The 17798-nt window shown below is 40.8% G+C and overlaps 1 protein-coding gene across 1 annotated transcript; it reads right to left on the bottom strand.

Annotated features, from left to right (window-relative positions):
* Positions 1 to 6742: 6742 nt before the first annotated feature.
* NDUFA5 (NADH:ubiquinone oxidoreductase subunit A5) lies at positions 6743 to 17397 on the bottom strand. The gene is made up of 5 exons (XM_079786447.1): positions 17254 to 17397; positions 16929 to 16973; positions 16449 to 16565; positions 12366 to 12431; positions 6743 to 7928 (listed from the first exon to the last, which is right to left on the bottom strand). The coding sequence occupies exons 1-5, from the start codon at positions 17272 to 17274 to the stop codon at positions 7827 to 7829; spliced, it is 351 nt and encodes a 116-aa protein (XP_079642573.1). The 5' UTR covers positions 17275 to 17397; the 3' UTR covers positions 6743 to 7826.
* Between the last annotated feature and the right edge of the window lie 401 nt (positions 17398 to 17798).

The raw sequence follows: 17798 nt of genomic DNA, 5'->3' as shown, positions 1-17798 counted from the left end.
TCCTACCCGACCGGGAACTCGGCGACTCGGTCCAAGCGGTTTCTCGGGCTCCGAAAGGTCCGCACTGGCCGGATTCTCTGTTACCGGCGGTATCCTAGCAACGTGGCTCGCGAGAAGAGAAGATTCTCGCGCTGGAAAGGATGGCAGCGGAGGGGCGGGGGCGGGGGCGGAGCCCGGGGCGGGGCGGGATGGGCGGAGTCGGGGGCGGGGCGGAATGAGGGGATGGGGCGGGGCGAGTAGGGATTGGAGAATGAGGAGAGGAAGAGAAAGGGCGAGGGGAGGAGGGGCGGGGCGGAGTCCGGGGGCGGGGCGGAATGAGGGGATGGGGCGGGGCGAGTAGGGATTGGAGAATGAGGAGAGGAAGAGAAAGGGCGAGGGGAGGAGGGGCGGGGCGGAGTCCGGGGGCGGGGCGGAATGAGGGGATGGGGCGGGGCGAGTAGGGATTGGAGAATGAGGAGAGGAAGAGAAAGGGCGAGGGGAGGAGGGGCGGGGCGAGACGAGGGCACTGGGGCGGGGCCAGGGGCGAGGGCCGCTGTCACCTGCGGGTGAGATTTGGAAGGGAATCGGACTCGAACCACTCTCCCAGCTCCCTAGTACACTAGCGAAAGAGCACAGCTCTCCGAGCCAAACACTGAAAGCAATTTACACGTACAGATATAAGAAATCAGGATTATAGAAAACTTAAATATGAAATGCGAATGAAGATCTTGACAAAGGAGAACTCAGGTGTACAACAGTAGGTGCCTGCTTGCTTTTGTTAAATTTAGGACTTGGCTCTTAGCTTCCTGGCAACCAAAAAGAAAAGGGAGTCAGGAGCTATTAAAATAATTCCCCCTTTTAACTCAGGAGAAGCAACGGTTTGTATAAAGGGTTGGGTTTTTGTTTTGTTTTCTGTTTTGTTTTTTTTCTATCATCATATGTTCTTTAAATTGAGGTTTATAAAGAATTGGGGAAAAGGATCATTTATGTTCCTATTGCAAATGTAATAACAAATTTAATGTGGCTTCCTTAAAGTAATAGCTAACACTTAAGTATTTTCTTACTAAGCACTTTATATATTTTTAATATATATTTTTAAAGTTAATTTAGTTGTCACTCATATGTGGAATCTAATGAACAAAATAAACTGATGAGTAAAATAAATCCAGAGACATGGAAGCATGCAACAGACTGAGGCACCTCAGAGGGAAGAGATCAACCAGTGAACATATATGCATATGTGCATAGCCCATGGACACAGGCAAAAATGGGGTGCAGGCCTGGGGAGGGGATGGGAGTGTGGAGGGGGGAAGGGATATATTTCTAATTTAATCCTTACAATGATTTTTTTAAGGAAGAACTGTGATTAGTTAGCCCCATTTTACTAATGTGGAAACTAAAGTTAGAGGTGTAGTGAGAGAGCCAGATTAAACCCAGCAGTATGACACAAGAGCCTCTAGTTTAAACTACTAATCTATGCTATCATGTTTGACTTAACACCCTTTACTATTTTAAAAGATAAGATTAAGTAATAAAATTAAAATTTTGTTATATATAGTACAGGTTCATTCCTCCTTCATAATGTTCAATGTTTTCATTCCTTTATGTCATCCTACTAAAATTATATTCTTATCTCCCAGTAACTTCTTACTAGTGTCATTTTTCAGTCTTTACCCTATTTTAAAATATATATTTATTACTAGTACAATATAAAATATGTATTATATTGTCAGATAAAACTGGCTTTAATAATGGATTTATATGAAAGCAAATGCACTTAAACCACTGCATGAGTCCACATATTCATGAAGAGCAGAGAAAAGGGGGAAGAGCTTTCAGATAACCAGTCTTTTATGGGTAAACCAGGTGTGAGTGGAGGTATGCAGACAAGTGCTTCCAAATACCCACTCCCATCTCCAAAATCATAGTATATCTTCACCCTTCTAGCTCTCCTCTTTCAAATTTATCATCCACCGTCCTCCATGTATGAATAAAACTAGGTTTAGGCATAGAGGCAGGAGATGGAGGGGAGAAAACCTGGTGTTAGAGAGTGTTAAGCAAGTACTTCACAGTGGGAAATGTGGCCGGATACCCACTACATGTTCACATTTTATTTATAGTTTACTGTGGAGATGATATTATATAACCATATGGGCCTAATTTAATTGCTAGGCTTCCAGGCACTCCATTCTATGCAGGTGGGAAAGGTTATTAGCACATCAAAATTACACACACACACACACACACACACACACACACACACACACACACACACACAACTATTTGGTTGTATAAAATAAATGTAAATGCAAGATGAAAACAACCAGTGGGAAAGAATCGATTCTGAAAGTGGAAAAGTAATTTTCTATCATTGTATATTTACTGTTCACAATAAACCTGTACATTTTCTTGTGATTTATTGCCCCAAATGACTTTATCTTTATTTCTCATGTAACACCTACCTTTATTTATCTCAGCATTTATTATACAATAAATGCTTTATTGTTTGGCTTTTATTTATTATTTTATTTTGTTGTTGATAGTATTGCAGATGTCCCCCAATTTTCTCCCCCTTTACCCACCTCCTCTCAGCCCCAGTGCTTTAGTCTTACAAAGATGTCACCTAGGGGCTTTATTAAATCAAGCATTTCAAAATATTTCGCATTTTTACTTCAGGCTAAAATGTATTTTGATATAAATGAATAAATTAAAAAACACATTAGGAGAATTTAGAAAACCAAGGACCTAAAGTTATGTTTTGGAAATCATCTATATGGATCAAATTTGTGAGCTAGTGAAGAGACTAGAAATAGTATTTCCATAGTCCCTTTTCCGTACCCACAAGGAACAGATGTGTGTGAAATTCAGGACTTTTCCCATTTTTGAAAGCTAATATGGGCATTTACTATATATCCTGTGACACATTCCAGTGGGCCTGGAGAAATAGAATCATAGAAGCAGAATCAAATACATTAATACTTCTGTGGCAAAATACATTAATATTTACATTAAAGTGGGGTAAAGACTACAATACTAGTAGCCTTATGTCAATTCCAGTCAGATTCTGCTTCCAATGAGTTGTGAAGAAGTTTCCTGTTTTCCAACATTTTTGGAGTTTAGCCTATCTGAAATATCACCTGGCTGTTGGCAGGAATTAGAACTAGTCCAGCGAAGAGGCCTGTTTGAAAAGCCTGCTGAACATCAGGTGAAGAGACAACTTTTTTTTGGGGGGGCGGGGGGGAAGGTGAGGAGTGGACATTGGTTAATAAAATTATGAAGGTTTCAGGTGTACACTTATATAATACATTATCTGTATATTGTTTTGTGTGTTCACCACCCAAAGTCAAGTCTCTCCATCACCATTTATCCCCATTTTACTTACTACCTGTCCCCACCCTGCTCTCCCTCTTGTAATCACCATACTGTTGTCTATGAAGTGTTTTGTTTAATCCCTTCAACTTTTCCGCACAACTCCACAGCTGTTAGTCTTTGACAGCTGTTAGTCTGTTTTCTATGCTTCTATTTTATTTTGTTCATTAGATTCTGCATATAAGTGAAATCCTAAAGGCAATACAGCAAGTCTTCCCATTGTAATAAGTCCCAAAGTCAGCTACTTAAGAATCTTGATCTTCATTTGACAGATTGCTTTCTTTCCTTTTTATCTAGTATTTTAACCCTCTTTGTTATCCATGCAAATAAACCTGCTTTGCATTATAACAACAAAAACTCAGCTTCACATCTCTAACTACATTTTAGGTCAGTGTGGCTTAGTGGTTGAGTGACCCATGAACCAAGAGCACATGTCCAGGTTGTGGGATCGATATCCTGTAACAGAGTGCAGGAAGCAGCTGATGAGTCTCTCATCAATGTTTCTATCTCTCTATTCCTCTCTCTCTAAAACTCAATTAAAAATGTAACTCATTTTAAAAAAAAGAGAAAATACTACAATCAAAATAAACTCCTTCCATCCCCAAAGTTGAGAGGAAGTAGGAAAGGAGGAGAATAATGAAGAGTGAAGCCTGGTGGCATATGAAGGTTGCCACTAATGGCATCATATTCTTTCTATTCAGATGACAGACTACACCAACTTCTCGTGGTATAGAAGAGATGGCGACCCTCAGAGTTGATTCTTACTCCAAGTGGGAGCCACATATCCTGTTTGCCCAGGGCAGCCATGATTTATACCTATTATCCTTATAAAATTAATAACTTCTTTCACTCTCAAAATCATTACAGATTCAATGAAAAATCATACGGTTATACAGATTAAGCCATTTTCACCCCAAAGTGAAGCATGCCCATAAATTTGAATATTCAGCATTCTATCCACAGATAGAAAGGGGGCATTGATTTTGCTGTTTTCTTGTTTACAAAGCTCAAGTTGATTAGCTTCTCTCTTTTGGATTTCCTGGATTATGGTAATTGAATAAAACATACCAGGAACTTAAGGAAAATTGAAATGGGCCATTCTGAAAATTACATTAATCTAGACGCCACTAAGCAACACTGAGTATCTTTAAATAGAAGAACACATCTCCAATTGGTCAGGAACGCTTAATCTGGAAGTTTATAGGAAGCAACTGAAAACATGTGAAAGAGTAAAAGCAATCGAGTGTAAGGTTGTATGGGCAGTTGGAAGAGCAATTATGAAATGTGAGAGAATGATGGACCACACTGCAATGCCTTTTAGATACCTGCCAATTATCAGCCCGGGATCCAAGTGCAGATTTTTGCACAAAGTAAAATCCACTTCACTACTTCTGTTCGTATTTATTCTTTAAATGTACTTTGACAGGAAAAGTGAAGACAGCAGGATCTAGGTTCTTTTGGTACAGCCCATATAGCACAGGCAGGGTGACATCTCAAGCATTCATAAGGAGTAACACAATGGTTAGGGGCATGAGTTCTGGAGCAAGACTGTCTTAGGTTCAAAATGTAGCTCCATGTTACTAGCTATGCAACCCTGGGTATGTTATTACACCATCTCTCTGTCCCAATTTCTCAGGATCCCTATGTTGCACAATTGCAGGGGAGCACTACTCACCTTGGATTCTGGTTTCCGTATCTGGAAAATGGAGGTAATTTTCAGGGTCTCACTCTTAGTTGTCATACAGATTTAATAAGTGAAATCAGTCAAGTACTTTTAGTGCCTGGCAAACATTAACAAACATTAGCTATTATCTATATACTAGAGGCTGGTGCACAAAATTCTTCACGGGTAGGGTCCCTAGGCCTGGCTGGTGATCAGGGCCAATCTGTGGGGCAACCGGCGGGGTGATTGGGGGGCCCTGCTGGCACCCACTTTGGCTGGCTTAGGGCCTAAGAGCTGTGTTGAGCATCTGCCCCCTGGTGGTCAGTGTGTGTCATAGCGATCAGTCATTGCACTGTTCGGTCAATTTGCATATCAGGCTTTTATTATACAGGATATAAAAGCCTAATCGACCAAACGACCAGAATGACCGGTCGCTATGACACACACTGACCACCAGGGGGCAGACGCTCTATGCAGGAGCTGCCCCCTGGTGGTCAGTGCACTCCCACAGTAGGAGCACCGCTCAGCTGACCAACAGGTGCCAGATGCTGGGCTCATGGCTGGCGAGCTCAGCTGCAGCAGCGCTAGCCTTTCTCGCCTCTGCAGCAGCGCTACCAAGCGGCGACAGTGGCAGACGCAGCGGGGCCCGGATGAGTGGGAGCAGCCCAGTGCTGGCCTGGGCTTGGGCTCCTCCCCGGCCACCTGCCGCTTCACACACTACTACATCCCTCGGGGGATGTTGGACTGCGAGAGGGTGCAAACCAGGCTGAGGGACCCCACTGGTGCATGAATCTGTGCACCGGGCCTCTAGTTCTAATAATAATTACTACAACTACTACTATACTACAATGAATATTTCAACTGCAAACATCAATAGGCACCCTTTAACCAATAGCTACTGGAGCTTTGTTGGTGAAATATATGATACCCAAGAATCATGGGAGAACTGGGGCTGAAAATATGACAAAGGCACATCAAGCCACCTTTTTATGGTTGGTTAAAAATTATCCTGAAAGCATCTATGCAAACATGCCTTAGGATCAATCACATATTTTGATCTCAATAAATACAATGTATTACATATTAAAGCAAGTGTTCAGAATTGAAAAGGAAATTATAAATCACAAATTCTGCTTCTTTTACAGAGAAGGAAATAGGCCATTCTGAGAGGCTGACAAGTTGCCTCCATGTAGAGTTCACAATGGCACTAGAATCATGGGAATGAGAAGCCCTGGACTTCACCCTCTCCCTCTAATGCTTTTCCCCACAGAAGCTTTCCCTTTACAGTCTGGCTGCTGAAAAGTAGCTCAATCCACTTCACTTAATATTTACTAAGCATTCAATTTACAGCTCTATAAGGGAATATATTGGGGAAAAGAAAAATATAATTTTTTTTCTCATTCTGAAATATTCTGCTTTGCCAGAGAGATAGCAAACGCACATGCACATACACACAGACACCCAAAAGTACTATCTTTGAAGGCAAGAGATACCAAATTTAACTAAATTTTTAGAAATGATATAGGGCTAGAAAGGGGAGGATACCTGTAATTTTATTTTTGTTTACCCTTAAACATGTCAATCACTTCTTTCCTTGAACAGGTTTATCTTCTGTTTGATAACCAACTACACTCATATTGGAAACTTAGTAAAAACTCCTTAGTGATTTTACTTGGAAGCTATAACCATACAACTAAGATGTTTTGAAAATAAACCTATCCATATGCCAGATAAACTTTAGAAACATTTATTTATTTATTTATTTTATTGTTTAAGGTATTACAAATAGTAGTACATATGTCTTTTTTTTTTTCTTCCCCACTGACCTCTCTTAATATCTCTTCTTTTACAGAAATTCTCTTTCTATTCTGATGTACTTTGGTTAAGGACCAGAAACCTAACTCCCTTAAATGAGACCCACAAAAAAGTTTTCCAATTACCACTGTAAATAAATCTTTCTTTCAAATACAAATCAATTTCCTCAACTGTACAATGAATTCTAATTTAATGGATTTTACTCTTGCTACTTCACTTCAGTGACCTATACATTTGTTTAAGCAATACTTCCTTTCTGGTTTCAAAACATAAAAGAATTTTTCCAATTAACTTTCAAATCTTCCTAGAACCTCTATTTAAAAATATATTATCTTTGAAACTAGAGGCCCGGTGCACGAAATTTCGTGCACAGGGGGCGGGAGGATTTCTCAGCTTGGCCATCCTCTCGTGGTCCAGGACCCCTCAAGGGATGTCTGACTGCCGGCTTAGGCCTGCTCCCCAGGGAATCGGGCCTAAGCTGGCAGTCAGATATCCCTCTGGCAGCCCGGGAGCCCTCGGGGGATGTCTGACTGACAGCTTAGGCCCGCTCTTCGTGGGGAGTGGGCCTAAGCCGCAGTCGGACATCCTTAGCGCTGCTGAGGAGGCGGGAGAGGCTCCCACCACCTCCGCTGCACTCGCAGCCCTCAGCCTGTGGCTGAGCAGAGCTCCCCCTGTGGGAGCGCACTGACCACCAGGGGGCAGTTCCTGCATTGAGCGTCTGCCCCCTGGTGGTCAGTGCACGTCATAGTGACCAGTCGTTCCACTGTTTGGTTGATTTGCATATTAGGGTTTTATTATATAGGACAATTGGAATGCTTTAACAAAAATTGATTCACAAGTCCCTATTACTATAATCATCAATTTTTACAAGTCTCCTAAAAACGTTCTGCATTATCAGTTTTTTTGATTCTAAGATGTCAATAATATGGAAACATTTTTGATATAACAGAACATTTAATTACATCATTTTCCCTTCAACACACAAGTCATTTGATGATGATTATATTGGCCATTTCCATTGGTTGGCAGGAGGCTCATCCACTAAAGGCTCCCATGGCTTCCACTGTATCATTTTTCTTGCCAGACTTAGTTCATTTTCAGCCTGTTAATAAAATTTAAATAAAAATCATTTGATTATACTGTTTAATAGATATTTATCATAGCTAATAACTAAAATATAACTACTAGAGCTACTATTTTCATAGTAGTGTCTAATAAGCTGTTTTACCAAATGTTAAATATTAATTAAATTACCTTAACTATCACAGTTATGTAACCACCAAGAGTAAGAAAGAATAGATTTTGATTTCTTCTATTTGATTAAAATTTGTTATTAGATTGTTCAAAAATTTAATTGATGAGTTTTTTATCTTAATTGTCTATTTCACCATTAGACTACAAATTCTTTGAGAAGCAAAGTATGTCTCTTCGTTGATGTCAATGGCTTTCAAATTTTATTTTACCATGGTCCAGAGTAAAAACAAACAAAATTTTACTAAGGGATCTATATTACATACATATAACTCAAAGAAAAAAATATTACCTTTATTAGCTACACTAATACTGATACACTCTATATTCTATTGTATTTTTCAAGAGATTTTTTTATTGATTACAGAGAGTAAGGGAAAGGGAGAGAAAGAAAAACATCAATGATAAGAAAGAATCATTGATCAGCTGCCTTATACATGGCCCTGAGCCTGCAACCCAGCACGTGCCCTGGGTTCATATGTCAACGCTCAACCACTGAGCCATGCCGGCCAGGCTCTATTGTATTTTTTTAAGTACTAGACACAACCCACCTATCTGATTTCATGACCAATAATCACTTGAGACTAGTTTGTAAAACAGTGATCTATGGAATGTAGAATACAGTAGGCGCACAAAAATATTTTTGATTGAACTAATCTTCCTTAATCAGATTGTCACATTTACTTTTTCCTTTCAAACACAATTCATAACACATCTAACAAATATATTTTATGTATCTTATTATTTCACATTTTTTCTAGAACAAAGAGACCTATGACAACTCTGGCCAACTTAGAAGAACACTGTTGAACACTTGTCAGGATGTCATGGAAGGAATTCAAAACAGAGTGCTTAGATTCATCCTAACAGAAGATATAATTCTAAAGTGGTTCAAAACAGCCAATCTATGTTTAACAGCAGCAGTCTAAAATGTATATATAAACAATGAGTTAAATAGTATAGTAAAGGAAATCTGGAGGTAGAAGTATTTACCAAGGCCGGAATGAGAAAACAGTATAAATACTGATTAAAAATATCCCTTAGGATGGCCGTTTCCCTGATCTGGGTCTCTTGAATACTCATGCTTTCTCTATGCCCCCAAAGCACTGTAGTGTGGGGAGGCTGTCCAGCCCTATCCATCAGTGAAGCTAGCCTTATTTCAGAGAGCTGGATCCAGTATCATATGGCCCTTGTAGCCCACTCCTTTCCTCGTCTCTAGCTTATAACACACGATCCTTTCCTCATCCCTCACTTACTATCGCTCTAGAATGGGCTGTCCAATATGGTAACCACTATCTACATGTGACTACTGAGTTAGCACTTGCAATGTAGATAGTTAAAATTCAGATGTGCTGCAAGTATAAAATATACATCAAATTTTGAAGATTTAGTATAAAAAAGAATGTAAAATATCTCAATTTTTTATACTTACATTTCAATAATATTTTAGGTATATTGGGTTATATAAAACACTAGAGGCCCGGTGCACAAAAATTCATTCACTTGGGGGACGGGGGGTTCCTCAGCCCGGCCTGTGCCCTCTGGCAGTCTGCGACCCCTCGGGGATGTCCACCTGCTGGCTTAGGCTCGTTCCCCAGGAAGCCCGGAAGCCATCGGGGGATGTCTGACTGATGGCTAAGGTCCATGGGGAGTGGGCCCAAGCCGTCAGTCAAACATCCTTAGCACTGCCAAGGAGGCGGGAGCTCCCGCCACCGCTGCTGCACTCGAAGCCCTCAGCCTGGCTTGTGGCTGAGCAGAGATCCCCCTGTGGGAGTGCACTGACCACCAGGGGGCAGCTCCTGCATTGTGCATCAGCCCCCCGGTGGTCAGTGAGCGTCATAGCAACCAGTCGTTCCGCCGTTAGGGTCAATTTGGATATTACCCTTTTATTATATAGGAATATTAACCTTATTGCCCATGAAAATGTGCAGAACTGACTTAAAAATACTTAATGTATCATGCGACTACAATTGCTTGATAAATTAATTTATCAACTAAAGTCATGATCAAAGAAAAGTCAGGTAGAAAAGAAAGAAGATTAGGAAGAGGACAAAAATAAGTTTGTAGTAAGTTCCCATACTCTACATCTAGTACTATATGCTAATGAACAGAAAGGCCAGGAAAATAGGCCTCTAATGATTGAAACAGTACATTCATTAAAGCTGTATGAATGCCCCATTCTTCTTTTAACAGAGCCATCTAACAATGCTTTGAAATATGTCTATTGGTGAAATACTTCCCTAATCTACAATCATCCTATATAATAAAAGCCTAATATGCAAATTGACCAAACAGTGAAACGACCAGTCGCTATGATGCACACTGACCACCAGGGGGCAGACACTCAATGCAGGAGCTGTAACCAACCCGCAGACCCCAGGCCAGCCAAGGTGGGTGCGAGCACCCCTCCCCCCGCCCGCCGATTGCCCCGCTGGTCACCCTGCAGAGGGAGGTGAGCAGCAGCAGCGGTGGCGGGGAGTGGGGCTGGCAAGCAGGCGGCGCCAGGCCAGCCAAGGCGGGTGCCAGCAGGGGCCCACCAGTTGCCCCACAGATTGACCCTGATCACCGGCCAGGCCTAGGGACCCTACCCATGCACGATTTTTGTGCACTGGGCCTCTAGTTTCAAATATTTCCTTTTATTTATCTTTTGATAAATGGCAAGAAAACTTAAGAAAAAATTATTACATTTTTGAAAAATACAAAAAAATGTAAAAAATAAATGAAACAGAACTGAATATTTATAAGACTCACATCAGTGAAAGACATGGGAGTATACAGAGGGAGGATTATTTGTCCAAATAAAAATTTTTAAAACCTCTACATATGGGAGATAATATCCAATTGAAGTCAAAAGACAAAACAACAGGCTAAAAAAATGTTTAGGCAATATGGCAAAAGATTAAGGTTAGTGTCTCTTTTATTTAAAAAAAAATTTTTTTTTAAGAAATATATAAGAAAAACACCAAAAACAAATTATAGATTAAAAATATCGCCTTAGCTGGTTTGGCTCAGTGGATAGAGTGTGGGCCCATTGACTGAAGAGCCCTAGGTCAGATTCTGGTCAAGGTCACGTACCTCAGTTGCAGGCTCAATCCCCGGCCCTGGTCAGAGCTCATATGAGAGGCAAACAATTGATGTATCTCTCTCACATCGATGTTTACCTATCTCTTCCCCTCCTTTCCACTCTAAAAATCAATGGAAAAATATCCTCAGGTGAGGATTAACAACAACAACAAAATATTAATAACTGCCCTAATTGGGTAGCTCAGTTGGTTGGAGCGTCATCCGGATAAACCAGGGTTGTGGGTTTGATCCCCAGTCAGGGCACATACAAGTATACAAGTATCACCAATGAATGGATAAATAAGTGGAACAACAAATCAATGTGTGTGTCTCTCTCTAAAAAAGCAATTAAAAAATCCCTTAAATACTAATAATTTATAGAACATGAATTATAAGAACACTAGTGGCCCGGTGCACGAAATTCGTGCAGGTGGCAGGGGTTGGGGGGTGTGGTCCCTCAACCTGGCCTGTACCCTCTCCAATCTGGGACCCCTCGGGAGATGTCCGACTGCTGGTTTAGGCCCGATCCCCGCTGGCTCCTAACCGCTCACCTGCCTGCCTGCCTGATTACCCCTAACCACTCTGACTGCCAGCCTTCTCGCCACCAACTGCCCCCCCTCTGCCGGCCTGCTCACCTCCAACTGCCCTCCCCTCCTGGCCTGATCGCCCCTAACCGCCTCTGCCTTGGCCCCGCCACCATGGCTTTGTCCAGAAGGTCTCCCGGAAGGTCTCCCAGTCTAATTAGCATATTACCCTTTTATTAGTAATAGATAATTTTTAACATTTAATCTTACTAGTAATTGGTGGGGAAATACACAACTAAAAAAAGGGGAGGGGCATCATTTCCCCCAATTTAATTAAAAATTGTAGTATTCTTACCAATCCATTAAAATTTTAAAGTATTTGTATCTAAAAAGATAAAATTATTCAAGAAACAGTAATATTGTGTAACTAAGGTAAGGCTAATAAGAACATGCCCATTATATTTAAGGAATATAAAACTCCAAACTTCCAATAGAAGCCTCATAAATTCAAGTTATAATCAATGATATTTAACTGATATATACATTAGAAGTATTTTCTACTTGTGGTTAGTCTTATATTTGATGAGTTGATAAAAGAAATTTAGTTTTCCTTTCTTTCTGGAATGTCAGTTTTGTGCCTCAATACATTATGTCTCTGAACTTTTGAAGCCAAACATCCAAATATTCATCTTTTTCTTTACCTGACGAATCACCTCTTCTATTTGGCCACCCTGAAGCCTGTCTTCTAATTTTTTAACATCTGGTTCCTATAATTTAAGGGGAAAAAAACACAAAACACAGAAAAATATGTAAATACAATATCTGAATGTTTCAATATCATATATTTTAAAAACTCATATACAAAAAATGCACTTGCTATAACAAACGTAATTAATTTTCTCTCATCGTACCCTTACTAATTTTTATCAAATAGTTGGTGGAAACTAATTTCATCTTTCTATTTTAATGTTTTTCTATCTTAATATTATTAAACATGTACTGACATGTTTATCAAGAGTAAAAAAAATGCCTAATTCAGTCTTTCTAAAATACAGATTTTAAAATACCACTTTATTTTCTTATTATTTCCTATATTTCCTCTGACACCATTAGCATTAAAAAATAGTAGCTAATCTATGACCCAAAATTCTGCTCCTAGGTGTAAACTAAACAGAAATGCATAATATGTTAACCAAATGACATGTTCAAGAAAATTCAAAGAAGCACAAATCACAGCTTCATATTACAAACAATCCAAATGACCACATATCATAGAATGAATGAACTATAATGTTTGAATATAATAGTATACTATACAGCCATGAACAAACTATAACTATAAACAATGATTCTCTCAAAATTAATATTAAGCGAATGAAACCAGACACAAATGAGTACATGCTGATGGTTCCATTCAAAAGCAAAAGGAATATGTGATGTCAGAGGTCAGAAGAATAGTTATCTTTAGGAGGATAGTAACTTAGAGGAACAAGAGAGGATTTTGGTGTTCTGGAAATGTCCTCTCTTTTGATTTCATGTTAACATGGGCTGGGCATGATTATTTTGTGAAAATTCATGATTTCTGCACATTTCTTTGTGTATATAAATTCTTCAATAAAAGAAGTCTTTTTTTTTTTACAAAAAGAATGCTAGTATAGTACATTCATGACATATATTTACTTATTTTCTAGTAGACTGAGCTTTTTGAGAAACAAAAACCATGTCCTCTACACACAAATGTAAATAAGTATAAATATGGTGGGGGGTTGGGGGAGGGGTTGCCCAGAAATGGAATAAAGACCGGGAGAAGAACAAAAATATTCTCTACAGGAATTGGCATGTTCCTGTCTCAGGGCATATGCTGGCTGACCCAGGATATCTGCACAGCTTGTTCCTTCACTTCTATGCAAATCTTCCCTCATACATCATCTCTTTAGGGAGGACCACTTCCATATGATCTCTTTAGGGAGGAACACGTGCAACTGTGTTAAGCACTTTACATAAATTACCTCATTCAGTCCTAACAATAAGTGCTCAAGGTTGGTATTAGTATACCCAAGTTATAGATGAGGAAATTGAGACAGAGAATATGGACAATATGCCAACAGTCATTCAGCAAATTAGTATTAGAACTGAGATTAAATTATTGAACAGGCTACAAATCAGTGCTTTACACCAATATGCTATTACTATCTCCCTAGTACAATGGTCGGCAAACTGCGGCTCGCGAGCCACATGCGGCTCTTTGGCCCCTTGAGTGTGGCTCTTACACAAAATACCACGTGCGGGCGTGCACGTACAGTGCGATTGAAACTTCGTGGCCCATGCGAAGAAGTCGGTTTTCGGCTCTCAAAAGAAATTTCAATCGTTGTACTGTTGATATTTGATTCTGTTGACTAATGAGTTTGCCGACCACTGCCCTAGTATAATCTGTAAAAATATTTATTTTATTTCTATTTTAGGCTTAGGAAATAGGTACTTTACAATCATAACAATATTCACTGAGACTCTGTGTGGCTTTAAGGGGAGTTAAAAATCTGTGGTAATTTAACCAAAAACAGGAATCAGCAATATAACTATTATGTAGTGTAAGGGGTTGTTAAAAACTATTTGTATTTAGCCTTTTGGATACACAAACATTTCTAAGGGACCATATATGAGTGCCAGGTACTTTACTAGGTTCTTGGATACAAGACGAATGCAATCATCATTCATTAGTAGCTTATGGACCAGTGGAGAAGACATAAATAAAACACGGTGTGATAGGTACAATGGAAGCAAGGAAGCTATCAATCTCTGCTTAGGGATGTAAGAAAACGTTTCACAGAGAAGGTAATGGATCTTGAGGACTGAGTAAGAACTTCCAGACAGACAAGGAAGGTAAGCATTCCAGGAAGGTGTGTGTGTGTGGGGGGGGGGGGGGGGGGGGGGCGCGGGGGAGATCACAAAAATAAAGTTGCATGGAATTCCCATAACTGTCAGCAGTTTGGTATTGCTGAGCATAGCATACAAAACAGGAAATGGTAAGATAAGATTGGGAGGATAACCTAGAGCCAGACCTTGGGGGCCTTCCATTCATCTAAGGACTTTATCATGTAAGCCAGTGGTTCCAAACCTGACTGTCCATCAAAATCATGCAGATAAAGATAGAAAGTGGAGCAACACTGACAGAAAACCATGGTAAAGTTTTTAAGGAGAAAGACACTGTAATTCACATATTGAAAAATATCACTGTACTGGCAGTGTAGGATATACAATAATGTAGTATGGAACTATACACAGACCAATCAGTTAAAAGGCAATTGAAACAGCACAGGCCAGGGAAAACGATTTTAGAACTAATAAGTGAAAGAAATGACAGTGAACTATTCTTCACTTGACAGTGGCTGTGAGAGAAAAGAGAAACAGGGCAAAAGTAAAGGAAAATATAAAAACAGTTTTCTTTTTCTTTTAAGATAGGAACAATACAACTACATTTTAAGGCTCTCTGAAGAGGAAAGCAGAGAAAGAATAAAATGGAGTTGAAGACATTCACCTTATGAAAGGAAAAAGGAAAATTTCTTACTCTGAAATGGGAAAAAATACATAAGCCCATTTTCCTTAAGAAAAATTAAAAGAAATGTTAATTTCCCCTTTAGAGACTTTAATCTCCACAATTAAATCAATTCCACAATTACCAAGCTAAGAGCCAAAGTTCCAAATCAAATCGCATTGTTTTGTTGTACACCTAAGGGAACGATAAAAGTTCTTTACGTCAGACTCTTTATTGCATATATGTCAATTACTTCTGGAGTCTATGAACACAATTTTGGATAACGGCAAAAGTTCACGAAGTAAGTGCTAGAGTGGAAATTTGACAACAGTGTAATATAGTTTGGTATAAAAGAATCAATAGTGGTCTACTGTCTAGAGCCTTCAATTTGGAAGCTGTTACATGCTTATATTAGTCTGCTCGGGCTCCCTACAAAATACCATGGATTGGGTGACTTAAGCAACAGAAATTTACTTTCTCACAGTTCTGGCGACTGAAAGTCCAAGATCAAGGTCAGGCAGCGTAGGTTTCTTGTGAAAGCTATCTTCCTAGCTTGCAGACAGCCACCTTCTCACTGTGTCCTCATGAGGCACTCTGGTGTCTCTTCTTCTAAGGACACTAATTCTTCTGGATCAGAGTACCAGTCGTATCACCTCATTAATCTTATGACTTTCATAGAGGTTCCAGCCACAGGAACCTCACAGGGCTTCAACATATAAATTCTAAGGGGACACAAACATTCAGTCCTTAAAATGCTCAATAAAATGTTGTAGTTAAGTGACTAATTTGGTCCTCTTCTTTTTGCAACAACACACTTTTTAAGAGTTACTTCTGAGTTTTCTTTAAATACAACTCACATTTTTTGTTTTGTTTTCATTCTCTACTCTGAAACTAGAAAAAAAAGGAAGAAGACTGATGTATCTACAGGTTAAAAAATAAAAGATCAATAAAGGACTGGATAGGAAAGAGAGGTAAAAGAAACAGGTACAGTGTTAACTTAGGAAATGGACTTGTTCTTATTCCTTTACTCCAGCATTTATAGGGCCTTGCATATAGAAAAGCTCTCAGTAAACAGGTGTTTGATGAATGAAAGAGAGAAAGGATGGAAGAAAAGGATGGAAGGAAAAAGAATAGAAATAAGAGGAAAGTGAGTAGAATATGCAAAAAATAAGCAACTGCATTTTTGTTGTTGTTGTTAAATGTTGCCTTGGATACATAAATCCAAGCAAGCAAAATTAAGTCAGCTACTTACCGCTTTCACCATATCCAGCCTCTCACTTGTAATCTCTTCTGTGTATTTCCTATATGCTGCATTTCTAGGGATTTGCTCAAGAACATCAAGAATCTTTGTGTACAACAGTTTTAACCTCTGAAAAGACAAATCATACAAATTTCTATTTTTAAAATACCACCAAAAATTAAAATGGAACACTTTAAAAAGTTTCACAGCTTTAAAAAAAAAAAAGACTCACAACTGTTTTTTTTAAAAAACCATTTAACTCTAGCTGTAATTTCTTCTTCATGACTATGCCCTATCTGTCTCTTTTACAATTTAAGGAAAACTGTTGTGGCACCGGATCCACAAAGTGGACGGCGCGCTTGTCGCAGGAGCTCCGGAGGAGTTGTCATCGGGGCTGGGACGTCCCCATCGCATTAACCTTTCGGGAAACAAGGTCGCCGGGTGGCAGTCGTCCTTGGGAACCCGGGAGAGCGCAAGAAGAGAGGCACCCACCTCGTGCGGAGTCTCGCTCACAGCCAATCCCACGAGGCCGGTAGTCTGTTCAAAAACAAAACGCGATTCAGGCCGTGTGAAACTCCGCGCGCCCACCGCGCCGAGAAAAAGCAAAACCACCAAGCCCCGGGGGAAAGCTGGCCTCCACCCAGCCACCGGCCTCTCGCAGCCGCCAGCTCCGAGCTGCCTTCCGCCCCCGCGGGCACAGCAGACCGAGCGCCCACGCCCCGCCCGGCCCGCGCCGGTTCCGCCACCCGCCGAACAGGGGGGGGCTGTCGGGCTGACTACCCCACCGCCCGAATCCAGTGACCTCCGCCCGCCTCACCTTCTTCAGCAAGCTCGCCATGACAGCGCCGACCGCCGAGCGCGCGCAGCCCTCTGGGAAGCTCGTTCAGACCCGCTCAATCCACCACCGACGCCGCCGCTCCGTCACCTAGGAAACAGCGTGGCTCCTCCCCCTCAGGACCGCCAAGGCCCCGCCTGCTCCAAAAGGGACAATTGACGCACGCGCAGTGAGTATACCGGCGTCTAATCCCGGCAGGTGGGGACAGGGGTTTGGGTTAGGTGCCTTACCTTGGGTTCCTGTCCCTTCCACCAATGACGATGGCCCAAAGGTTGAGGGAAATACTCCAAGCAACTAAAATATTGAGAGTCGCCATTCTAGGAACCTGCACTCTGCTTAACCTTTGGCGAATTCCCTCGCGCCCCTGCCGCAGTGGGGTCAGTAGAATGAGGGTGGTCGCGGAGCTGTCTCAGTGACGGCTGAACTGCAGAGGGTAATTCGTACAAGGATGCCAGTGTTCTCAGGGTTTTGAGCCTCATCACTATGCACTATGCTGTTGCGTTTCCCATCGCAACCCCTTTCTTCTC

The sequence above is a fragment of the Cnephaeus nilssonii genome, assembly GCF_951640355.1.
Source record: "Cnephaeus nilssonii genome assembly, chromosome: 12".
Classification (NCBI taxonomy): domain Eukaryota; kingdom Metazoa; phylum Chordata; class Mammalia; order Chiroptera; family Vespertilionidae; genus Cnephaeus; species Cnephaeus nilssonii.
This window is presented reverse-complemented; position numbering and strand designations above follow the sequence as displayed.